General features: G+C 33.5%; 1 protein-coding gene across 2 annotated transcripts in view; it reads right to left on the reverse strand.

The window, feature by feature from the left end:
• The window catches only part of EBF1 (EBF transcription factor 1), a 448,279-nt gene that overhangs the window by 16,682 nt on the left and 404,659 nt on the right, over positions 1 to 26,938 (reverse strand). For both annotated transcript variants that reach the window (XM_051978810.1, XM_051978809.1), the window contains exons 11-12: positions 18,830 to 18,918; positions 877 to 942 (exon numbers count right to left, since the gene is read on the reverse strand). In XM_051978810.1, coding sequence (XP_051834770.1) covers positions 877 to 942; positions 18,830 to 18,918 — 155 coding nt within the window. The remainder of the gene's footprint in view (positions 1 to 876; positions 943 to 18,829; positions 18,919 to 26,938) is intronic.

Raw genomic sequence — 26,938 nt, forward strand, 5'->3', positions numbered from 1 at the left:
TACTGTTTAGGTCAGGCGAGGTACTGCTTATTGATGCTTGACACAATTTTGTGGAGACAGCATTAATATAGTGCATAGAATTCTAGACATGGCAGAAAAACCTGTGTTCAGATCCCACTTCTGATGCTTCCAGCTATATAACCAAAGGCAAAACATCTGACTTTACAAACTTTTTTTAAAGTTTGAGTTTCTTAATCTGTATTTTCAGGATGATCTCTACATAACCTACCTTCTAAATTCATTGTGAGGTTCAAGTTAAATGATGTATATAAAATACTTGAAAACTTTAAAGTATTATATAAATATCAATGTCAAATAATGGTGGTAGTTTACAATCAGATTTTCAGACACTAAATCCAGCATTGTTGATACCATAATCTATGATAATGGCATCCAAACCACTTCATGACTCTGGGGGCAGGATTACATACTAATTCAAAAGGCATGAAGAAGAAACTATAACCCTCCAGAGTCATGAAGAGCTGGGTCTCCTGTAGACTAAACAATGGTCAAAGCAAGCAAATGACACTGAGCAAATGTCAGTATTCCTTTTAGGACAAAAATGCCGGCCCCTTTTTCCATTGTCCCAAAGTTTTCGTAGAAATAGGAGTGAAAAAGAACTACATTGAAATAACTCCATTCACTTATATGAAATACTTTCTACTTTTTCATAGAAGTTCTTTTCTATCTAAAGTAAATAATGAGGGAAGGCAATAAAAGATTTATAAAAAGAGAAGAATAATTGAATAATCCAAAGCAGTAATATGAATTAAATGATCTCTAAACTTGTTCATATTCTTTCTACCTCCCTCTCAGTAGGGCAATAAGCTTTATATTCTCAGACTATTTAATGTTGTAAAATCAAAACATTCTTACCTGGTTATTGTGTGGCATACCATAGAGAGCCTCCACTAAATCAGCAGCTCGTTTGAGTATTACTTCCTGCCAATACAAAAACAGATATATTCCTTTGAGTGAAGAAAAGATAATAGTGAAGGGACTTTGCTTTAATCTTTTCATACAGTTACAGTCTCCCAGTCTCATTTCCAAGGAAGTCCTCAAACAGAACTGCTTTGGGAAGGACCTCCAGAATGGTGTTAAATCACGAGTTTATCCCTGTTCACATATACACTTAATCGAGTCAAAAGGTGAGCGTCATTGGGGTTGCAAGATAAAATACATCAGTCAATTGTCTGCCATCTGCAGGATAAAGCACTCATACGTTTATTGCAGAATACAATTCTGAGGTCATTTACTAGATTACTACAATCGATGCCATTCAGTGCATGTTATGAATCCCTAAGATGTGTTTATTTTGTACTTAATTGCTTATTCCAGGAACTGTGACCTTATCAGACAGGTCATTTTCAAGAGATTTCCAATCAGTCTTCAGCTACTGGAAACATGTAGCATTAAACTACTTTTGTTTCTCTCTCTTGTATGTCAGAACCATGATATAAGAGTGCTCAGAAGTCAATCCACATGATGAAGGAATGTGATTCTTCCTCTTTTCCAAACAGTCTTAAGCATAATTTTCCCTATCCCCAAACCCTCAGGCTCACTTTAAACCAGTTTTCAAGGCTGGAACTACATTTATTTTATAAAAATTTCACTAGAATTTCATCAATCTTTTACTCCCCTTATTTATGATCTTCCTTATGGAAATCTCCAGAATATTCTGTTTTTTGTTTTTTTTTTTTTTTTTTTTTTGCTTCATCCTCACACTCCATTGACAAATCTAGTCTTATCTGCTTTTAAGTGTTTAAGAAAACAAATTTTAAAATCATGAGGAAAAAAGTGTTGGCAACAAGGTAGAAACTGTCCTTTTTGTTTGTTTTAATAACTCAACATGATTACTACCATCTATCCTCTGACCAAATATTCTGAAGATTTAGACACATTTTTATAACTAGCTCCTAAAAATCCATTCACTTTATAAATCATAAAGAGCAAATATAAAAAAAATTAATTCACTAAGAATTATATGCATTGCAAAGAAACACAAATGTATAACAAAGTTGTTGAAAATAATTTACAATAAGATGTTTAGGGTATGTATAATTTTTTTAAAAAGTGCAACTTTAAATATTTTCCACACTAGATATTCTACACAGAAAAGGAGCTGTGATTCTCAGTTGTCATAGATCGTAGACTCTGATCAGAAAATAGGGATATAATTGCATTCATTTCGCTGTCACCATAGGCTCTTCAAAAATCCTTGAAAAACTCTTGAAATGACAAGCTTTTAGATCCATATTAGCATTTTTCCAATTTTAAATTCTCTATAATATAAGATAAAATAGTTGTCATACTGCAGTAACTACTTATGACATATATAATGTCCTAAATTCAAAAATGAGATGGAGGGGTTTGGAGTTCTCAATAAACATTTATGCTTGTCTTAAGCTGCTCTAGCCCTCTTCACAAAACACATTTCAGTTATTTTTTTACACATGAAGTGAAATGCACCATATAATCAATGAGTTTTTAATCAATACATCTGAAACAAATTTTTTTAATATTAAAGGTAGTTTACCAGAGAATTTGCCTTTCTTTTCTTGTTGTTGTTTTGTTGTGGTATTTGACCACACTGGTTAATAATTCACTATGGGTATGGATGCACTAAACTCTATCCTCATATCAAATGTGGTCTGTGATGCTTTCACAGAGCTCTCCTAAAGCCTGCTGCCTTATCTGGCTCCCAGGAAAGATTAAAATAAAACAGCATGAATTTAGTTTGTTTTCTAAAATCTGTGTTTTTTAGCTCTCTGGACATTTTTTTTCAAATAAATATTTACGCTGGCATTTAGCCTTTCAGAAATTTACACACACACACACACACACACACACACACACACACACACGTACGTTTCTCCTTTTACTCTTCAGAAAAAAACAACAACATGTTTTTGGTTTGACTAAATACAATAGTATATACATTAGAACTTGAACTTATAAAAATGGATTCTATTACATTTTAGTAACTTAAACAATGACTCTTCTCTTATCTACATTGAATCCACAACTAGGAAAGAGATAAGTTCATTTTAGCTCTGAGATGCATGACAGTAAGAAATGCATTCTACTATCAGAGCACAAGATGCTATCCATGTCACAATTTCATTGATGAAAGGTATTTTTAATATAACCAAAAATTAAAATTAACTATTTTAGAAATTTCAGTTCTTCAATTTTATCAGTTGAACATGAAAAATTCAAGGTTTTGCCCCCTTGAAGTTCTTAACTTTAGGAGTTTTTGTGGGTTCATGATGCTTAAAACATATTTCCTATTCAATACATATTACATAACCAGGTCATCAACAGAGCATCAGCTGAAGCCAGCAAGCATTCTTAAGCAGAGAGAGCCTACATAAGTCTTGCTGAGAGCCCTACCTTAAAATAATATTTTTAAAAGGGTAGGATATCCTTCACTGAAATATTAACTTTGGGATTTGAGGGAGAGTCTAAATTGGTCTCAGATTCACCAAAGTTATTCTGGTGATATTAGTTATTTCTAGCTTATAGGAAAGAGAGAGGAGCTCCTAAGCCTTCTATGAGTTAGCGCAATGGACCTTGCAAGGTGCTTGGATTGCGATGACCAGAAAATTGCTCTCACCTCCATGTCATTACGCTCCCAGTGAACTAGCCCCCGAGCGTGTTTGTGTTCGGGATCTAATATATTGCCTTTCAATCAGAGCTGAGAGCCACTGAACACACAGACAGAACATGACGAGCAGGTCAGGAAAGCAATAAAGATTTTACAGAGCTGTCCAAGGTGCTAAATTTACTCAATAATGGGTTTGGCACCATAGTGTTAACCTCTCATTTACTACCAGTTTGAGGGACTAAATTGAAGTAGCTGACTTCATTTACCTTGAAATGTATATTTTATGACATTATGTAAGTAGATTGAAAGGGCACTGCAGTTTTAACAATTTAAAGGCTAAAGCATGTTTAAGATGAAACTTGAATATTTATTGTATATTGCACTTAAAGTATATAGAATGTTAAAATGTATTGATTAAATTTGTAAAAGGTATTATAAAAATGACAGGTAATAAAAAAGATGTATGCCTTTTAAAATCAAATTGATACTGTATGCTATCTCTACTATGGTCATGAGTGTAATTTTTTTGTAGTTTTATATGGTAATTTGAAAATATCTGCAATTTCACATTGGAAAATGATTGAGTCTGAGTTGTTAGAAAAGAAATTTCCCAGAAGAGAAGAGCTAGGTATCTCATATAGTCTTTTGTCTCTAAAATTGTTCCTAAATTCTTATTTTTTTGGCATTAAGAGGGAAGATATAAAAACTCCTGTATATTGATCTGCAATTTCAAGAGCTGAAAAGAATACTTGACTAACTCTAATATTTAATTTGTATAGCATTTTACTTTTCACGATAAGTTTCCTCTTTTAAAAAAATTTAACCAAATCTCTCTGTGAATATAATCTAAAGCATGAAAGTAAAGAATTGCTCCAAAACAATCACTACTCCTTTCCTCCCCACCCCTCTTTTTCTCTTTTTCTTTCTCCACAGACACACACACACACACACAAGCAAAGAAAAATGTCTTACACTAAAGTGATTCACTGTCATTTATGAACCAATATTTGTTCTAAATGAGAATATATATTTATGTCTTTAAATTTTATTTAAATGTTCATGATATAATGGAAAAAGCACAGGATATTCATATAAAATACCTTAACTAGTAGTATGACTTTGAGTACATCACTTAACTTTTGAAATCAGCTCCCACATCTGTAAAATGGGAGTAATATTTATACTATCTTTCTTGTGGAAAAGCTAAGAATCCATTGATGTGTTTCAAGTGCTTTGAAATAGTAAATTATCTTATAAATATGTTTCTAATATGAAAAATAAAAAATCGTGTAGACTATATTATATATATATATTTTCACTAAGTTTTATCTTCTTTGTTTTGTGACTTGGTGAGTAGTGACATAAGTGATTCAGTAAGATTCTACAGGGGTATCTTGAAAGGCATTTATATTCTCTTAGTACTATGCTAAGTGCTATACAGAAGAGAAAAAAGCTTTCAACATCCTCTGACTATACCTATTCCAATCTTATCTTTCACTATTCTCCACTGGCAAATCTCTTTGTTCATAAGTCTAATCTCCTTTCATCATGAACAGACATTTTTATTTTACTTGGAATATTAATGCATTTATTTATGTACATTGTCACTTTTATATGGAATGGTTTCCCCCCTTTCCTACAGATATTACAAATATACCCATACTTCCATGTGTAGGTCAAGTCCCACTTCCTGCATGAAATATTCTAATGCATTAAAATTTCATTTTCCTCTGGATTCCTATAGTATATTTTATGTAATTAAATATATAGAAATCAATAATATATTTTTTTCATATAAATCACTGCTTTTCCCACATATTTTAGTTTTCTCTTTCCAATTAGACTGAAACATCCTTGAAGGCAGAGATCATGTCTCATATTTCTCTCTATTTTCTATAGTGCCAAATATGATGCTAAGGACAGGAGAGGCATTCAATAAGTTTTTTGTGATTGTAAATTCTTCAAAAAACTTATAATAAGCTTAGGGATATAAATAACATGCATCAAAGAATTAAAGAACAATAAAAAGTATATAATTTGCATTTTACTGTTTAGTACTGACTAGAAGTGCAAAACATCTTCTCAGAGGGCAAAACTATATCTTCCAATAAGCTGGAGGTCTACTATGATTTAATATCTGCTCAATACTCTCTTTAGTGTCCTCCAAACTTTGCCTCTATGATCTATAGTACATGGTAGCTCCTTCTAACCTTCTGGTGTAGCCTAATGATTATTGGGTCTTGCTACTCCACTTCTGAACTCTTGGGATTTCCAGTCCTTTCAATCTGCCCTAATGTAGAATACTCTTTAATATGTTGCTTTCCTCAGAGTATAAACTCCTTGAGAAAAGTGACTGTCAATTTTTCTATTTTTATCATCATTACTTAGCAAAATGGTTTGCACATAGAGAACCATTTAATTTTTTTTTATTCAAAAAACCTTTACTTTGGCTCTATTCCATTTGGCCCAAAATTTTGGTTCAATTTGAAATATAAACCCAACATGTTTAATTTTGAGCACCATGATTGTACCATATGCCATTCTTGGATGAATGTTCATTTCTGCTTATGTTTAAATTTTGATTTTGTTATTAATATAATTAATCTTTTCTGGTGCAGGTGTTTTTCATCTATACGCTACTTTCATAATAGCAATATCTTAAAAATAGCTATCAATCATATTACATTTTAGGAGTTCCAATGAGCTTTACTTGTGTTATTTCATTTGATTCTTATAGTAACAATGTCATGAAGAGGCTATTCGACATGAATATCAAGTCATATTAACTATACTCTAGGTCCCCCTGAATAATTTTTACATTAAAAAAGCCACAACCCTTATAGAAAACAAATGCCTGATTCTAAACTGTGAATTAACTATTTGGTCCTTCCTAGTATTCCACTGTAATCTATTGTAGTCTCAATGGACCATTTACCTTCTAATACAAAGCAAGCAAACATGGATATCAGGAAGTATATTGGTCTATTGTATTTCTGATGGCAATTTTGTTAAGAATTAGTGTGTATTTATTATCCAAATTTATATGTTCAGAATAAAAAACTATATAAATGTTATAAAACTATTTGTGATTGTAAATTCTTCAAAAAACTAAATTAAACTAAAATAAAACTATTCAAAAAGTTAGTTCAGTATTTTGAATCCTGAAGATTATCTGGATTCACAGTCTAGGTAGTTCAAAAATTCACTATACAAATATTTAACCTTTTCCTTTCTCTTAGGATAAATAAATCAACCTATAAATAACATCTGCATTTACATATAGTATATGATTTATAAAATCAGATATTTGGATAGTGAGAATCCCACCATAAGGTGAAGGAACAGTTTCTAGCTTATTTTTCGCTTGATAGGTCACAGTTCTGGGAGTTATTGGGAAAGAACACAAATTAAACATTGAGAATGGCCAAAATATGGATAGTATTAGGTCTGATTTCATATAGAAGTCAAAACAAGTAAGTCTTTCATAATAATTGAAATCCTTCAGATTCAGCTGAGAACATAACTCAACTATCTATGTAACATTACCTAGATCAGTGGTCTCAAGCTGGAACTATGTGATAATCCCAGTGTGAAAAAGATGAGTATACAACATACCTTGCTCTTGATAGTCCTCTCTATGACTGGCTATCATGGGTGAGATAAGACATACACTCATCTTTCCACACTTATTGGTTATCCCTTGGGGTCCTGTTACACAACTTTTTTTATCCAATCGATTAACAATGAGGGCTCCCAGAGCTGTGCAGATTCCCAACCTTTTCCCCTTTGTATTCCATCTTGATCCTTCACAGTAGCTATACTAACTTTAATCCAGCAACAGGTATACAAGAAATATTTTACCCATACACATGATCATCTTGTGTCAGCAGCACAATACCTGAGTGGGTAAGAGCAGGCTCTACATTCCAGGACAGTGACTGCCCTTTCCATTTCTTAGTAGCACAGAGAGAACTGTCTTGGTTGAGGATATACAGATAGCCTGTGATTAGCATTACAGATTTCATTATATTATCTTTCTCTTCAAACTCATGCTTCTTTTGAACTTCCCTATTTTTGCCTACAGCCCTATTTTCCTTCCATCTCCAAGGTCATAATTTCATACTTAGTTTCCATTCTTTAGTCAGCTGAAACTCTTCAAAGTTACAAATGATCTCTTCAAGTTATGTACTCAGTCCTCATCTTTCTTGCCTCTCTGCATCATTTGACACTATTTACTACTTTCTCCTTCTGGAAAGATATTTTATTCTCCTCTCTGCATTGCTCAAAATAATGTAAGTGGGTTAGATATAAAAATTCTCATCTTTACACACATTAAGAATTGATAGCAGAATTTTCTACTCTGTTTAAAAAGCTTCCAAATAAAGAGTTTCAATGGGTTTTAAAGTAATTTGTATTAAAAAAAAAAAACATGGAAAAATATCTGAATAGTTTTCAAGAAGAACTAGTTGACTTCAAAAGAAAGAAGTTTATTGGCCACAATTCAACAAAAATCTTCTATATAACTTAAGGATAAAACTGAAAAATGAGCAGAGCCTATAAAACATTTCTGTCTTTTGTATTTCTGTGAGATATCTGTTTCATGTGTGACAAATATTGAAACTGAATATTGAGACAAATTTACTTAGAACTAGACCTTCAAATCATTATATGGTAAAGTATTCAAGTCAGTTTTTTAAAGAGCACATTAATCATACTGATCTCACAAAAATCATCATTAAAATTTTAAACAGCAAAATATTTTGTAATTTTAAGAAAATATTATTTTAGAATATTGCTTCATTTCTTTAAATTTCTATTTTGTGTAACTTTTATAATGTGCAGACTTTTTAGTACAGTGGTACATATACATGTATATATTTGTATATTTGGGGTATGTGTTCAAAATTTTGTATACTGATGAGATATTGTCTTTAAAAAAAGCTTCAAGACTAATATAGTAGGATGATTTGTGTTACTTTGTACTTCTTTTATCTACTTATTATGTTCTTCTTTGTGATATATAATTTGCTTAATATTTGGTATGCCTATCTTAGCTCCCCATCTTGAGATTAGTGTTATATAGGGATTATGATGTTTTAGGAAGAACACTTCATCTGGAGTCAGGACACATGAGATTTCTTCCTACTGCTACAATTTTTAACTACATTATTGGGAGATTATTTAATATTTCTTAGCTTCAGTTTCCCATTTTGTAAAGTGGATATAAGTAATTGTGATGAAAATATTTATGAATTGTAAAGCACTTTATAAATGTAAGCAATGATGTATCAATATACCTCTTTTGTTTAGCATAGTATTTTGTACATATTAGATATTTGTTTCATTTTATATATATAATATTTGTTTCATTTTATATGTGTGTGTATGTATGTATATACATACACACACATATAAAATGAGGTGAGGATTAATTCTGATTTAGGTACTCTGATTATATTCCAACAGCCTATTCTGTTCTGCTGATAAAGAAATCAGCATTTTAATTTATTCCCAGGGCTAGAAAGCATGGACTTCCTTGTTATATATATATATAATAGATTTTAGAATTTAACATTTTAGTGTTTCATTTTATACATAATTCCTGGGGATTCCAAATAACTGAATACAATAGTAAGCATAGATGCTATCTTTCAGGAAGTTGAGTTTGGACTATGGATTTCCTTCCCTTTGTATTTGAATATCTGAATGATGTAATGATAGGTCCTCCAGGCCAATAATCATCAATTTAGAACTGGAAAAAGACTTCCTAAGCCATCTAGCCCAATCTTTTCTTTTTACAGACGAGGAAACTGTGCCCAAGAAGAACTAGGTGTCTTACTCAGGGATAGTATAGTGTCAAATCTAAATTGAGGGGTCTTTCCTTGGTTCTAAAGCAACTCTTCCCTGAATGACATATTTTTCCTTTTTTGGTATCTCCTAAGATTATAGAGAGTAGAAAGATAACTTAGAAGCTATTGATTCTAAATCCTTCGAGGTTAAGTAAGTTGCCCAGCAATGCATATGACTAATGCAGAATTTGAACTCACAACTCCTTGACTATCCAGTTCTCTATCCACTCTACAATCTACTTGGCTCAGTCATATATATATGTATATATACACATATATATATATATATATATGTGTGTGTGTGTGTGTGTGTGTGTGTGTGTGTGTAGAATGGATATATATATATGTATTCAAAATATATGTGTAGAATGGATATATATATGTATTCAAAAATATTTGTTAAACCAAATGAGATTCATTCTTCCTTGCCTTATTTATCCACATAATGTCATAGTCTCTAGAGTTGGAGGTGCCCTGACCACTACATTATTTCATCCAAACCCCTTAACACCACTACTAATACCCCCTTCCCCTACCCTCATTTTCTAAATCAGCACATTAAAATGAAGAGAGAGAAAAATTATTTGCCCAGAGTCTCGTAACTATTAAGGACAAAGCTAGTAGAAAAGACCTGCTCTTATGATTTCAAATCCAATATTCTAGCTATACTTCAGAATAGAACTCTTTCATAGTAAAAAAATCGGTACAATGAGAAATGTATGAGAAATAATCAAAATGCCATTTCAGTGCCACTTTACTTGTGGTCAAGAGAGGAATTCCCCAAATATGCATTATTCTAATAATCTAAACTGCTCAAAATAAAGCTTATCAAACATGAAAATGTCTCAGTATCAGATTTTAAACACTTCTCATAAGCCCTATAACTGAGTAGTCACTTACATTCCATGATGGTTGTAATTAAATGTGTTTCTCTTGAAAGTGACATTCTCATTATAACTAAGGGCCACTTTGAACTAAATTGAAATGAAAAGGAGGAGCATAGATTAGATGCAGGTAACAAGCAGTTATTTCTAGGAAGGCATAAAATGACAAACGAGTTAACAATTATAGTTTATAACTCTACATTCTAAAGATTTTATAGTATTTTATTATACTAGGAGCTTCTATGGAAGTTGTAACTACCATACAGCACATTGGTGATTATCCATGTATTTAAAAAGAGAAGTAACCCACCAAATACCAATAGCTGAAATTTTCAGAAATTAATACAGCCAAAAGCTGAATGACCACATTTTCTATTGATACAACCTCAAAAGCTTTCTCTGCTTTCCATTTTGCTTTTATGTTCAGCTTAAATGAACAGCCCTTTTTCTTCTTGCATCTATTATTGTATCCTCACACAGGAATATGAATGTAGGCTGAAATCTTCACCAAGTCAATCTGAAAAGCTTAGTCTTGCTTACAAAGACAGCGTGAGATTGCTTTGTGTCATACTTAGAGCAGGTTGTAAGCTAATGCAGCTATATCAACATAAGGCTACTAACTTACATGATTGACTTTCACCAAGGAAAGAAAAGGCTGTTCTCAAACAGACTGTTATTGCCTCAATGGAAGGGGGAAAAATCAATGAAAGTAAAATGAACAAGAGATTTTGTCTGAGTTGCAGTTAATACCACTGAAGAGCTATGGATATTAAAAGGTCAACAAATAAATTAGTCAGAGTGTTATGAAATGAATGATTTGGCTTATAATTTTATTGAGTGAAAATTGTTCACTGCCTATTAGACCAGGTAATTTTTATCTGTGGTGCCTCAATTACTGTTCCATAAGCAATAATATAGTTGTAAGAGCTGCTGGTTCGATCGAGTGACCTCTGAGAAGCTGGCTAGGACAGCTGACTTTACTATGATGGATCACCAGTCTTGATCTCCAAGAGGTGCCAAGCCTTCCCTTTCTGTAAGGGGATCTCATAAAAGAAACATTATGGCTTGATTCATTTTACCAAAAGAGTTGGCTTTTCAAATGTCAACAGTTAAGTATAGGTTGTAAAACTAGATATTCCTGAAAAGAATTATGACAATGGCTTTTTTTTAGGGGATGGTACTTCTACTATTGTCTCCTAAATGGCATCGTTATCATTGGAAAACGGAAATCTGAGCTAGATTCCTCCCCCATGCCACACAAACACATACACACAAAAGTACTAGATTTGCTTGAGATCAGAAGGAGGAATCCGGTGAGTTGTGGTTTTTTATTCAAGTTCATCATCCCAGAACTGAATGTTTTTCTATCTCATCTCTTTTAACTGCTTATCTCCAAGGAAAGAAAAAGAGAATGCACAAAGCCTTTATCATACCCAAGATGTGATTCAATAAGAGGGTACCAAAATTGTAAGAGACAATAGAGATCACTGAATCTAAACTGTTTATTTCACAGAGGAAGAATTTGCAGTCCAAAAATCTATGATTCCAGTGAGTTTGAGATAGAAATTGGGATTGGGTACTAGAATTCCCAACTCAGTGATTTTCCTACTTTGTCACACAATACCTCTGGATTTTCAAATATCTGACCATTTTTTATAAACTTGCAAATTCCACGCACTCTATCTTTTGGGACTTGGTACCTACTTGAATGAAAGCTGTCAGCTACTGAATTATTATGTTGTTCAAACCTAGAATAGTGAATTAAGAGTGAAGAAGACCACTTACCCTCAGCTCTTTAAATTTTGCTTTCTTGAACTAAAAATGGGGAATAGCTCTATCAAATGGTGTATTATATTGTTCTTACATCTATAAAGTCTGAATTTTCTTCCACATATGCTCCTTATTATTACTTCTAAATCATTATTAATTGTATTAAATATTCCCACATACAGAATGTTATATACTTCTTTTTTCATGTAAAGAGCTTTTATACTAGAACAAAAAATACTTCTGTAGAAAAATTATATTGCTTTAATAATTGGACTGCTGACTTCATCTTCTGATTGTCACTGCTTTCACAACCAACTCAAAGCAAAAAGTAATCTTCAAACTATTCTCCATTTTCCAAATTATCCTACCACTAGAATTCAATAATAATATGAAAGGAAGAAGAAGGGTCAAGTTTCATATGTAAAATTATATGTTCTTAGAGTTTTAATTAAGATTTATATTCTCTTAGTTCAATGAAGATTTACACTAGCTTAAAAGTGATTCTCTTGGGGTGGGGGAGGGTTTTCAAAATTAGATATTTTAGGACAAAATGAAAAAAGAGGACATTTAGAGGGAACAACAAGTCACTTGAATCAAACCTATCACTACAACTGGGCACTGAATTTATTTGTTATATGGCAGCCTGAGGAAAATATGTTTAACTATACAATTTTTTTAATAGGAGAAAGAAGATTAACAATTTTTTTGGAAGTTAATTTGATTCACACAGAAAATTTTTACAAAACATGTTCTCCCTTGTTCTTCATCTCTCTAGAGTAGAACTCATGTGCATGTCATGTTCAAAGTTTGAATATTCTTATCTAATTAAAGAAAAAAGATAGGGGTCTACATCTTCTTTAATCTAAGGGGTATCTGATTCTTTCCTGGGACCCATAAGCACCATAAATTGTGAATGGCATGGTCTTTTGCTGATTTTCTTGCTTTTGTTTTCACTAATGTCACTGCCAGTCTGAACCACTGATAGTTCTTGCATAGAAGATAAAAACAATAAAAGAATAATTAGACTACCCTGTATATCGCTAGCTGTTTTATTTTACCCCGACACTGCATTTGTGATAAATCACCAAGCACCAATGCTCTTGAGGGAGGGTGGCTTTCAGTTTCATCTCCTTCACTAAGCAAAGGAGTTCTCTGTGACTCCGGCCTGAATTTCAATTTTGTAAGTGTACAGTCGAACTGAATAATATTTGGCACAATGCAGGGTACAACTGAGCCACTAAATGGCTGATTTACTAAATTATTATTAGATGAGCCCTTGCTGTTCCAAATGAAAGTGCAGTCACTGTCTTCCTTCATGGTGTGTTCAAATTGTTCTGTGTTTAAATATTCAGCATGAGGCTAATGTGAACTGATGAACTGAGACTATAAACATTCACTTTCAATACAGATAGAGAGACCAGAGATGCAACGTATCATGGGGCCTGTGGAGGTGAAAATGATTTATATTTAAGGATGTTGCTGTCTACTTTCATTATTTTAAGGTACTCTTAATTAGAATGGTATTTGAAATGACTAATTTTGAAATTCAGGCAAAACAGCCCAGTGGCTATGGAGGTTGTGGAACACAGGAGAAGAAGGGGAGGATGTTCTCATTTCTCTAGCCTTCCATTTCATTATTCCATTTTATTCCCAAAGCTAGAATATCAGTCGATAGCTATACGGAATGGAGGAAGGAACGAGCGTGTTGTCTAACCATTACCCAGCCTGTCCCATCAAACAGACATGGGAAAAAACACAAAACCCCAAACTCTCCATCCATATCTCCCCTTCTCTGTGGATCAAGACTATGGTTCCTTTACTGCCACCTGCTGGAACTGACAGTAACCCTTTGTCATTTCCAAAGACCAAGCCCCATTGCTTTGAGGGCAGTTACAGGCAACCACTTAAAATACTGTGATCACTTACAGTAGATTAGAATTTTTTATTGGTACTGTGTTGCCATAACAACATAAAGACAGCAGATGACTTAAGCTAAGCTTGCAAAGCAAAAGGCTGCTCATCTGGCAGTTAAAATGAATACAGTTCACTTCACAAGTTCCCCATATGGACCCTTAGTGTATGGTAATGAGGAGACCATATGGTGAGAGAAAAAATGCATAGAGAACAATTGTGTTCTACTGGCTGAGTGAACTGAGTAGAAGTCATGAGAAAGACTGAATGAGATATTCTGGTGTGCTCTTTAGCTCAAGGTTTGGGGGTGGGTTTTTTTTTTTTTTTGGCTTTGATTTTTTTTTCTTTATTTTGTTTTAATTTTTTTTTTCCCACTGAGTTCTTTTTTTTCTTAATCCACTCCCTTAATACATTGAGCAAAGAAATGACAAACATGTTGCAAATTTTGTATCGTCGCTCATCATAAACTGTCAGTGGTGTTTGCAAATCAGACTTGCAAGATCTTTTAAAATGTGTTATTCTTAAAAGGCAACGGTACTAAGTTTTTAGACAAAGTGCAGGAAAATTTAAGCACTTCTGACAAGCAGAAACATTAACAGTAATCATTTAAAAAAACACTCGCATCTTTTGCCTTTGTGTTTAGCTGTAAATAACGCTAAAATGTATAAAAGCTTTAAAGTAAAAAAAAATGCAATAAATACTTTTTATTATGTTCCCTAAAGGATAAAAATGCACTGAGCCACCTATGTGCTTTATCTATATATACATATATAGAGATAGGTAGCTACTATTCTACTTACTACTAACCGAACCTCAAACCTGGTAGGACAGCTTGCTAAAGGCTGTAAAGTCAATTTTGTACTACACATGCTTCATAAAAGATGAATATAAATGCATTAGTTAGATACGGTGAGCTAAATTAGAAGGTCAGGCAGGGCTGGAAGGGCTGAAAAATCACACAACCAATGACTGTAATTACTCTTTTTTTAAGTCTATTAAGTGGTGTTGTTCTATCAAGGCTCTGGGGTATAGGACATGAGGTACAAGATAAAGTAATGTGTATTTATTACTCCCACAGGATCAATTTACTAGATATTTTCAGCCCCATAAAGCAAAATACACAAATACAGCCTTTGTTACTTTTCCTCAAACTGCTTTATTTTCTTTAAAAGAGTGACTGCTCCTCGAAAGAAATATGTTTACCATGTTGAATTCTTCCCCATACAATCTCCTCTACCCCCATCTCAACCCCTCCCTGTGGTGAAATAGGAGAGAGATAATGAGACTATGTTAAGTAGGGTGAAGCCTAGAGGGAATGGGTCAGAGAGGAGAGGAGCTGATGATACTTTAAAGTTCTCATCCCAGAAGAGGAGAGCTGAAGGAACTGCCCGATATTCAGCCAAGGAGAGAGAGGAGATAGAAATGTTATTCTCCTCCCCAAGTCTCCACTAACAGATTCCACTTCGGGGCTGAGGGTATCCTTAAGCTCAGGACTTTTGTGCAAATGCTGAGAGACTCATTTACAAAGATACTTTCCTGAAAGGGCATAGGGATGCTGCCGGTCTTCATTGGTAGGGTGGGGGTGGGTGGAGAAAAGTGATATCTCCTTACCAAATTGCAAGGGATCATCACATATCCTTCAGGTGTTGACATTGCACAGTTTCTGAGAACCTTCCCTCCAGACCTCTACCAGCACCACAGTGAAATATATCCAATGTTCCCCCTGAAATTGGTCACATACTCTTCTCCGCCATGCTAGGTAGGCGTTTGGTGATTGGCGGAAGAAAAATTATGACTGGTATAATTTCTAATCTCTGTCATACCCTGTATTGTGTACAATCATACACTCTACTAAGACCTAGCATAATTATATAATCTTTGTATGTGTAGAACAGATGTTTGCTAGGATGACTTCGAAGGAATTAGGCCTTTGACATGAGAAAGTAATTATAGTTTTCTCATCTATAAAATGGGGATGATGATATTTACCCTTCTTTGAAACTTTTTGATAAATCGTATAAAATACTGCATAAAGATGTTATAGTGGTAAATGTAGGATCACAGCTGGAGCTGAAAAGAACCTTAAGACTTGTGAATATAACCTTCTTAATTTCAGATGAAGAAGCAAAGGTATAGAGAGACTTGCCTGGGTTACCAAATTATAAGTGTCTGAGGTAGACTATGAACCTCCATTAGAATCTTCTAAATTCCAAATTTAATATTTTACTCCTTATTCTATGAGTATTGATGATGGAGATTTGATATACTGATCTTTAATTTAGCTTTCCCCTTAATAAAACAGGGGCGATTCTATCATCACTGATCCCTAAACAATTTCCCCACAAATCTTAGTTATTCAAATCTATTTCTAACTACTAAAGCACACTTGTTTTCCCATACACTGACAGTTAACATTAATGTGCCTGTTTTGGAAGGCAGGGGTTGAATTCATTCTTAACATTATAGCAAAAAATGATAGGGTAAAGGTATAAACTTCTTGAAGCCTTCCAGATTCTTAATGATTGCTCCATTCCCTGCTTATTTATCCTTCTCTCAATAGTAAGAGGTCAACGATCTTTTTTGGGGGAAGCAGAAAAGAATAGCCTCTTGTTAAAAAGAAAAAAACTTGACTATTTAAAAGGCCTTATATGAGCTGCAGTGTGCCCATAAGTAAAATATGCAGATTCAGTCTACCCTTGATTTTTATGCTCAAAAATTTAAGCCCTGACCTGAATTTCTAGGACCTTTAATGCAAAAGAGCACAAATTCTGCATTCTATTACAGAAACCAAGAGTCACATCATAATGGCATTTTTAATTATTAAAAAAAAATAATTCACAACATCCAAAGCTCATAATCCTTTTTCTGCCCTTATTTTCATTTAGGAGTAAAGAAATCCATCCCCCTGGTCTAGGTGCTTCTCATTGATTTCACATACTTTCACCAGTGAACTCAATTATTTTCCATTTAGCTTGGAAGAAGAGGAGGAGGCAATTTAAAGTAAGTAAAAGATCCTGTCCTTGATTCTAAGGTTTTAGAGTATATTCATGTGATTCCATGACAGCTATAATTTACATAAACTAGTGTCACCATCCAATCCCAGCCTACAGAAGCTTAATCATCTCTGAGTGCAGCCATACCATTTTAATTAAATCTGACTGGCTAATAAAGTCTTAGAGTGGACATTAGGTCCTACCTAAAAAAAAAAAAATTCATAACTATCAGGCAAGAGCCTCTCCTGAAATGTAAATAAATGGTAATCCTGGATTAGATAGCCTTTGAGGACCCTTATAGCCCCAGAATCTGTGATCCTAAAATACAGTTTTCATTTGATTAGTTGTTCACCACTGGGATAAATATAAAAGCTTTTGGATCACCATAATTTAATATAAGTTATTTTAATTTTCCCCATAAGATATCCACTGAAACACGTTATGGCCAGACAGAGCTAAAGATGAATGTCCCCACTGCATATCTGAGTGATGGAGAAAAAAAATCTTAGCAGAACTATAAATTAGATTATTTAATTGTTCACTGAGAATGTCGGGGGAGAAGGAATCATAAAAAGAGGAAACCTTTTTAAAAGAAAAGCTATAACTAAATTGACAGATCAAAATTAGGACTTTCTCAAGCAAAATGTTTTCAAGGAGTTCCACCTAAGTGAAAAGAACTGAGTCTCTGAAAGGGAAAAAAAAAAAAAAGAATATGTCTTCAGGGTTGGAGAAGACAAGAGGAATGCCATAATACTGTGTGAAGGCTAGGGGGTTCAGATCTATGCCACCAGTCAAGCACAGTCTGCCTTCTAAAAAGACAATATTCTTTAGGTGGCCAGAGGAAGTATCTGACCTTTATAGTTCTTTTCACCAAGGATGTCCAGCACTCAAGGAAGACAATGAATCTTAAAAACAGCAAGCATTAAAACATCAGAATGGAATAGATACATTTAAAAGATTTCTAAATTAAGGAAATTAACTGTAATTGAATGCTTCCAATTTCATTTTTTAAATCTATCTCTAAAATGTGCTGGTATATCTAAGTTATAACTTATCTCTAGATGTGCCCTACAAATAGAAAAAAAAAATCTTAATTTAACTTAAACAAAATGCATTTCACATCCAATTTCTGCACGGGTTGGTAGTGGGAACTTTACTTTGAAGTCATAGATTTGGTGTATGTTTATAAATTTGGAATTAGAACGTTTAGAAGTTTAACCTTCTCAAACATGTAAACTGAGGTAGACAAAGAGGGAATATGTACTGGTCCTTTTATCCCTCTCTATTAGATACTATCACTGAAAATTTATATGAAGACCAAAAGCAATTAGTGTTTAATACAGAACTGTCATGTTTTCTATTGTATTTTTCCATGTTTGTCTTGTCTTCACAAACTTATTTTAAAGTTCTTAAGGAAGAATACCATGTCCCTTTTGCATAAGGCAGTCATTGTGTCGGATGCTGTTTAGTTGATGCTCAATAGCTATTTGTGGACTGGAGGGAAGGACAGTATGAGAAAACAGTAAAAATATGTTGGACTTGACATTTTATAGTCATTTCTGGTCTCTAGTTCATTCTTATGCAAAGATTTTTCTACTTTATACAGTGATTAGATTGTGAGCTCCTGGTAAAAGGTCAAAACATATTTTTTTTGGTATACCACAATAAAGTGGCACATAGTGCTTGGCAAGAATAAAAGCATGTTGAATACTTCTTACTTGGCTATTATGAACAAACTGACATCAACAGTGAATTTCACCTTGAACAGTCCACATTCTGACATATCATAAGCGAAACACTAGAAGGTGTTCTGACCTTTGGCAAGCGCTCAGGGTCACCGGGGTGCCGGGGAATAACCTTCTGTAACCTCTGGAAACCATAATCAATGGTGGGTTCATTGAGAGCTGCAAGAGAAAAATCACAATTAGAGCATGTGCAGGAAAACAAAGCACTTGGTTTTCTGAACTGACAATGAGGGGACAACAATGGCAGCTAAAAATCCTGGCTGGCTCTTTTTATCTTAGATGAGCCCCTAGCATCAAGGCTGAGTTCAAAGACAGTTTGAGGTGAGATGTGAGGATTTGGCTTAATCAGATACTAAACCCCACCTGCTCCGGCATATATGATAGCATTTCTGCAAGTGTAGGGACTTTGTAAATAATGCTAGAATTAGACAATTGTTTATCTGCAAAATCCCTGGCAGGAATTATTTGATAAAACACTTAGCACCCTTTCTCCCCAACATTCTTGAGTTATAGAAGTCCTTTTTGATTAGAAACTGTATGGCAAATGCAAAAGAATCATTCATGTTGCTAGATATTGTTAAAGTATTATATATAAAACCCTCTTATGCATTGTAAGGACAAATTTTTTTTGAATCATAAGCTTGCTATGGTTTTGTCATTTAGGGGGAAAAATCCAACTTTTGCTAAAAGCCACAGTTTATATCCTCTAAATCCTCTATTTATTATATAAAGTGTTTAATAGTCTTTTTGAGTGAAGGCTGATTCTCAAGAAACTCAGAGTCGCTTACTAAATGGAACAATGGGCTTTGTTCTATCCATACCAATGGCTAGACATTCAGCCTGGTTGCATCTTCAAAGAGCACCTCATCTTGGTGTCTACCTGTAACTAGTTTGAACATCAAGCTGACCTGGCCCACTAGGATTCTCCCATTATTCATGTGGACAAAGAATAGGACTATATTATCTGCACCTTGATTCTCCTTGAAACACTGAACCCCTTGACTAGGAGAGAGTGTAGGCTCCATTGCTTTATCATACCCCCACAAAGTAAAAATGGTTTCTTTTTTTTTTCTTCTCACAAAACTTTTAAAATTATAACCAAAGCAATCAGCATGGTGTTTTTTCATGCTGAATATAGAGGCATTATTTGTGTTCTTGACATCCATCTATACATTAAAAACAAGTTACTATATGCTGTACTTAAAATGCATTTCCATTAACCTAAATTTTAAAAGTACTATTGAAAGTACTACCAACTTTAAAAACTGTATTAAATTCAAATAGGTCCCAAGGCTAATGGAAGCAATTTGTATACCAACCCAAACTGACTGGCCCACTTTTCAAAATACAGGTATGATAATCTTGTGGTTTTAAAAGGACATTTAAATTGAAAGACTGTGAATTTAGTACATAATTATACCAATAGAACCCTTTAACTTGTCAACTTGTAAATCTAAAAGGCTATCAATCATTTCTAAAGAGGAAATAAACCTTAAAATTCCTTGATTGACAGTGCTTACTTTTTATGTAAAAAAAAAAAAAAAAAGGAAAGAAAAAAAAGGCAGCATAAAGTGGTCAGAAATCCATTTACAAAAGTACATTGTTTTACATAGGTGAGTAAAAAGCCAATAATTACACCTCCAAAAGACACATAAATCAGAGTAAGTACTTTTTCTTCACTTATATATTTTAAGTTGGAGTGAACTTCAGATAACTTTTTATTAAAAAGACTTTTTTTCAAATGTGATGCTTATTGAAATTGTTAATAGAGTAGCATTTTCATTTAAGATAATGTAATCATTTTTGCAAATATGAGATTTATCCATTTTCCCACCTTCCAAACAGTAAACTTTCAACCTGTCTCTTGTGGAAATTAACTAAAATTACACCCAGGTGTACCAAATCTGTCTATCTATAAGAGTGTATGAGTTAAGGCACAATATTTATTATTCCTCCCATTTTATGAATTACTTTCTAAACCCTTGAGGAGGATTTTTTTTCAAATTAGACTTGCAGAGAAAAAGCCATGGAGCTCTTTATGCAGCAAAGCTGTTACTCGTAAAATCGTAGGCATTTAATCAAGGAATACACAAGCTTGATGGAAATGAGTACCCAGGTGTATGTTATTTTCCTGTTTCCACCACTATAAGCTAATTGCCAGCAAAATACATCTTATATTTTTAGCAAAATATTTGAACCATGAATACAACAGTTTTAGTAATTAAACTGATCATTTTAATAACTAAAATATCTTAAGATTCTCAAAATTCAGATTCTTGTTTTAAAAAGAGGCCAATAAAGTCTGGATGATTGAGGTTTTCTTTTCTTTTTTTTTTAATTTCCCATAATGAGTTCCTACTGTGTCAACAAACCTTTGGTTGTTAATTGGATGATTGTCTGATATATCTTAGAGAGGAATTTGTTTCTCTGGCCAGACTGCCAACTTAGAGCAGAATGATCGACACTTAATATCAGCAATTAAAAGAACCTGTTCAAATATCATATGGAACTTATAGCTTGGGGAAGTCTAAGGCACATTTTACTAGGGGAAACTCATTCAGCTGCTGCAAAGAGTAATTGAATTATATGCATTTTAACATCATTATTCAAAGAAAAATAAACATACCATAGAGAAACATACAATATGATATAAAGGGAATATTTCAGACGTTAAGACAAAGCCTTTTGATTTATTTTCCATAACTTCATGTTTGCTCTATGCTCATATTTTCTGCCATGTTAACCTACAAACTGCCTGCCATCCATACCCAAATCTCCCCCATTTATGCACATAAAATTACAAAAAAAAAAACACTCAGTATTTCAGGATTGCAAATCAGAGTAAGAGATCAAATCTCGAGACAACAAATTAAAATGAATCGACATTCTCTGATTGTACTGATTTTTGCTTAAAATAAGTGAACCATCTACTGACAAAGATTTAGAAATTTTTATTATTTAGAATGGTGTTCTTTTTAAAGAAATGTGACCCATATGTAACAAAGAATTACAAAGGAACCTAAAAAGGCCCCCACTCAATTCAAAAGCTGTAGTCATAGCTTCTTAGAGTTCACAAATCCAACCATTCCTTAACACATTCTCACTTAGAAGTCATCCAGCCTTTGCTTGAAGGCCTCTGATTGAGACAACTATTACTTCCCTACATTTATTTTGTTTTTGAACAGCTCGCATTGCTAAAAAAAAAAAAGTCATTCTTATAATGCCCCAAAGATCTATCATCTTGTAAATTCTACCCATTGGTCCTAGTATTGCCTTCTGCAGTTATAGCAAAGTTAAGTTATTCCCTTTTCCACATGAAGCAACAGGTTTTGCAAAAATAAATAGTAACATAGCTACTATTTATAATATATAATTCATAATATAATTAGCAAATTATAAAAATATGTAATTTCATAATGTCTCTGGAATATACTGAAATTCAAACAGAAATGAAGGAATTCTAGGGTATCTCAAAATTTGATATAGACAGAGATTTATAGCATGGACCAAAGACAGGGGCATCCATGAATTTGGTAGTTTTTAAAAAAAATACTTCAATAACTGTATTTCAATATAATTCTTTTATTTTGTAATTATGTGTATTTATCTTATTTATAAAGAAACAATATTATGAGGAGGGGTATATAGACTTTACCAGACTGTCAAAGGCCAAGTGGTATAGGGCCAAAAGTTAATACTCTCTACTCTAAAAAAATCTAGATAAACCCAATATTCAGGAATATTGAAAGTAAACAGTACAATAGGAAGAAATTATGGATCCCAGTGTGCTTCCACTTTATTAATAGACAATTGGGAACTCAGGCAAGAAAGAAACAAAGGACCAAAGTGCTAACAGTTGTCCATAGATTTTCACAGTAAAGAAGGTGAATGTCAAGAAATAAGGTCCTCATTACAAATTTGATCTTACATGCAATTAAAGATATTTTCTGAGACTGTTCCAGTGACCTAAGTAATTGATGAATTTTTGTTAGTTGGGAGAGTAATTATTAGAGCAACAGATGTGTATCAGTTGGCTACCTAGTCTTGCCATGTGGCTTTCCAATCCTGATTTAAGTTAGAAAGTCTGAAAAGCTATGAGAGGGAAGGGGAAAATCATTGAGAAGAGGATGGATTAATGTAAGAAACTTAGTTTACTGCTGAAGTTTAAGAATACTTCATTTATCACTAGCTAGAGATTTACGAGATGCATAGAATGTCTGGTGATTATATCATATCTCCATTTTGATATCATTTTGGGATGTATCTAATTAATTGCTCAAATTATTGAAAGCAGAAGTCAATGGGAGGGGAGATAAGTTAACATCATTTTACTACTGGAGAAGGTATTCCTCATAAACTATTTGGACTTGGTTTTATTAGATATTCCTAAAACATTCGACTTTAGACTAAATCTTTTTACCATGCCTTTCTCCTTGTAGGATATTTACTCATTGAATGTCAGAGGAGTTTCTAATGTAGAAGAGACATTGCCAAATATATTTCTTGCACAACAGCACATGGCAATGCTACATACGGAGAATATTCTGAGAATAATAACAGTTGCTTTTATGCAATAATGCTAATCATAAAATTACAAAATTCAATTTAGATATATCAAATAATGAATATCTCCTAATCAAACATGCATGTGAATTGTGGCCTTTCTGCGTTTGGTTTATTTTTTAAAATCTACTTCACAAATGCATAAAATAAAGAAAACTCTTTTCAAGGAGATTTCTTTGCAAAATCTAAGTTGAAAAAAGATGTATTCTTGCTTGGTTTATTCTCTTTGCAAAGTTTCATTTTTAATACTTCTCACTCCCCACTTCCTTCACTCATTGCATACTTATTCCCAAAAGCAATGGAAATTGAAAGAGGGTGGGGGCTTGAACAACAGGGATGGTGTTCTGGGTGCCATAACACATTTCTGAGGTTTTAATTTCCTTTTTTTTAATACTTGTGTGACATGATGTCATTTTGACTGGAAATAAAAAGAAATGCAGATATTAAGGAAGGTAATATTTATATTCTATTGCCATTTAATGTCCAAACAAATATCCAGACTCCATGCCAAGTAATAAATAAAGCCTCATAGCACAGAGTCAATGATGAAACCAGCACCTGGGTCTCTGTGCTTCCCCAGTGATTGCTCTCCATTTGAACTGAAGAAACAACTGCACAGCATTCTGCTCCAAGGCAGATCCATTCTTGTCATGAACATTATTGCATATGTGTTATGCAAAGTCATTTTTCCCCATAATAGCCTCATTTTTCCCCTAGTCACTAAATTAACATCCAAAAGTAAACAATAAAACAGCAAGTTATCTCTTTTATCCTATCTTTAAAATTGACTTAAAAGTACATAAACCTAAAATGTCAACCAGACACCTCTGTGCAATCCAAGAATATGGGTAAATGGAGGGATTTGTTGTACTCCCAGCAGCATGGGTATTTTATTACTTTGCCCAGGCACTCAGCACATGGCATGTGTGTCTCATCATCTCAGGAGAACAAGACTGTACCCCAAATAAATCCAATATCAAATTGTTGCAAACATTATCTGGAGGCACTCTAAGAATGACATATTTTTAAAGCTCGGGGGCCCCTGTACATCTCAAGAGTCAGCTGACTGAACCTCTAGAAAATGCAATGGTATTAGAAGGATGCAGGTACTCATTTGGAATGCCAAAAGTGGGTATAAAAATTTGGCAATGCTCTTTGCACTTTTCTTAGAAGCTTTTTGATTTTGACTTTTTTGTGTGTGTGTATTCATGTGCCATTTCACCCTTGTAAGTTCCTTGAAGGCAGCACTACTTCCTATTTATTTGTTTCCCCACATTTCTTCCCATCAGGTTCTAACACAACAGACAATCAGTAAATGTTGATTATTAGAAAACTATAAAGAGATGAAAAGAAGAAGTAAAATTGAATTCAAGTTTTTTCTTTGCTATCTAATGGCTTGTGATACTGGGGTAACCATTTAAAGTCTTATGGATTGTGGAAACTCTTTAAATTTATAAATTGCAGTAAAATTAGAGAAATGCATTAGGAAAAAATGTTTACATGTTAGGAGTTGTCTGTACCAATTTATCACAGGTCTAAATTCCAAAATTTTCAAATGTTAATATCAAATTGAATTGCATTGAATGTGCCTCATTTTTCATGGTGTTCTTTGTACTTTTATTTTGAAGATGACCTCCCTAAATTTCTACAATCAGTATAAATCTTTCAACAAAGAAATTACCTCAACTACACAAATAACAGCAGTCTAAATATAGATTGCTTTAAGAAAGTGGTCCAAATATAAAATCTATATAGACTGGTAAAAAGAGAACATGAGGAACAAGTTAAAATTTAAAAGAAGCTGGGATGACAACATGCAGAATGCTCTCCAAGAAAGGGGAATGAAATGGAAGAAAGCTCAAATGCCAGGAAAAAAGATGGAAGAGCTAGATGGATACTTGCAAAGGGGAAACTCTTTAAGGTATAAGAGGATTCAATGAAGAGGAGGAATAAGGAAAAAAAATGGCTGTTTGTTTTTAAAGAAAATGTCATTCAACTTTCCTAATGTTAACAACTTAACTTCTCTGCTATGTGGCTTCCTTGCACTTTTTAAAAATAAATTTTAATTTATCACAATAATGCCTTGTTCAAGAAAAGTGTTACATTAAATATACTCTGAAGTTACATAAGATACTTTCCCAATAATATGGGAAGTGCTTTATAGACAATTTTTCATTGATTAAAAAAAATCCTCTTGACCTAAGTTATCAAGAGTTATTACCTTTAACACAGAATTGGTGAACTTATTTATCTGAGGTCACACAGCAAAAAAAAAAAAAAAGTAGCAGAAATATAGCTGGAGTTAAGATCTTTCTATATTCTCTCTCTTTCTCTCCACCTATTCCTTTGTCTGTAGTGGTCCAATTACTACCCCAGAGTAATTCTTTATTATTATTATTTACACGCATTTCACTTGGTAGCATCTTGATAAGTCCTCATAGCAAATCAAATAGCCAGCCACATTTTAATTAAACCTACGTGAAGCATAAGATACTAGGGCTGGCAGGGTTCTCTAGAGAACATCTAGTCCCACCCCTGCCTTCAGAGAGGTGAATGTTTAATAAATCATCCGTAGTCTTCTGCTCCCTATCCTCCTGGGATGGAGACTCTCCTATCTTTTTCTGAAACCATCCCAATGTTTTTATCACTCTGATAATAAATACATACAAACATACATATATATAGAGTGTGTATATAATAAATATGTATATATATATATATATATACACACACACATATATAAATATCTATTTCTTTTCTTCTTTTCTTCTGTCCAAATGAGGTCTCATTTTAATTTAAGCCCATTTCCTCTTGTTCAGTCTTCTGAGGACCAAGAGGAGTTATTGTGTGACTGATAGGTCTGAACTGAGCTCTCAAATATTGATTTCCCTTTAGGGGCAACAATGGTTGATGCTGTTGAGCACAGCAAGAGACACATAAAACCAATGCTGCTCATCCGACCACCAGATGGTATTTTCTGGAAAAGTCTTGGGGATCATTTCTTTTTGGTGGAATAAGTGGAACAATCTATTCCTGAACAGGTCCCTTTGCTGCCCTGGAGGCTAAATTTCTATCTAAAATGGGAAATAGGTGAATACATGATAATTATGAAAAATTACACTGGCCTATAATTGTAATAAACTTCCTGAAAAAAGTTATCATGTTATCAACTATGATATTCTCTGAACAGCTTGACCTTCCAGATTTAATTTAGGTCTTCAATCTTTAATCCAAGAGTAAAACTAATATGAAATCCCTCAAGGAAACAGTAGTTTATAGGCTTTCATAAGCTCATCTCTATTCCCCTCCCCTTTTGGACTGTCCCTGGTTTGGTGACAATCCCAGGTTTGTTCATTTGGATGAGGAGAAGGATGATTTTAACTATATAATGGATGACTGCATTTAAGCAGTGAAGGCCAGCATAGTTTGTCTTGCTTCTCTAACGTTTTAAGGGGAAATCTATAATTCTCCAGCCTCCTGGCATATCTTCTGATTTAACAAGAGTAATATTACTTTCTGTAATTGTTCTTCAGATTTCTTCCCAAAGAGTTTTGACAATAACTGTTATCAGGGAAAAAAAAATCACCCCAGCCTGTCTGATAAACATGTTTTCTTG

The sequence above is a fragment of the Antechinus flavipes genome, chromosome 2 (genome assembly GCF_016432865.1).
Source record: "Antechinus flavipes isolate AdamAnt ecotype Samford, QLD, Australia chromosome 2, AdamAnt_v2, whole genome shotgun sequence".
NCBI classification, from domain to species: Eukaryota; Metazoa; Chordata; class Mammalia; order Dasyuromorphia; family Dasyuridae; genus Antechinus; species Antechinus flavipes.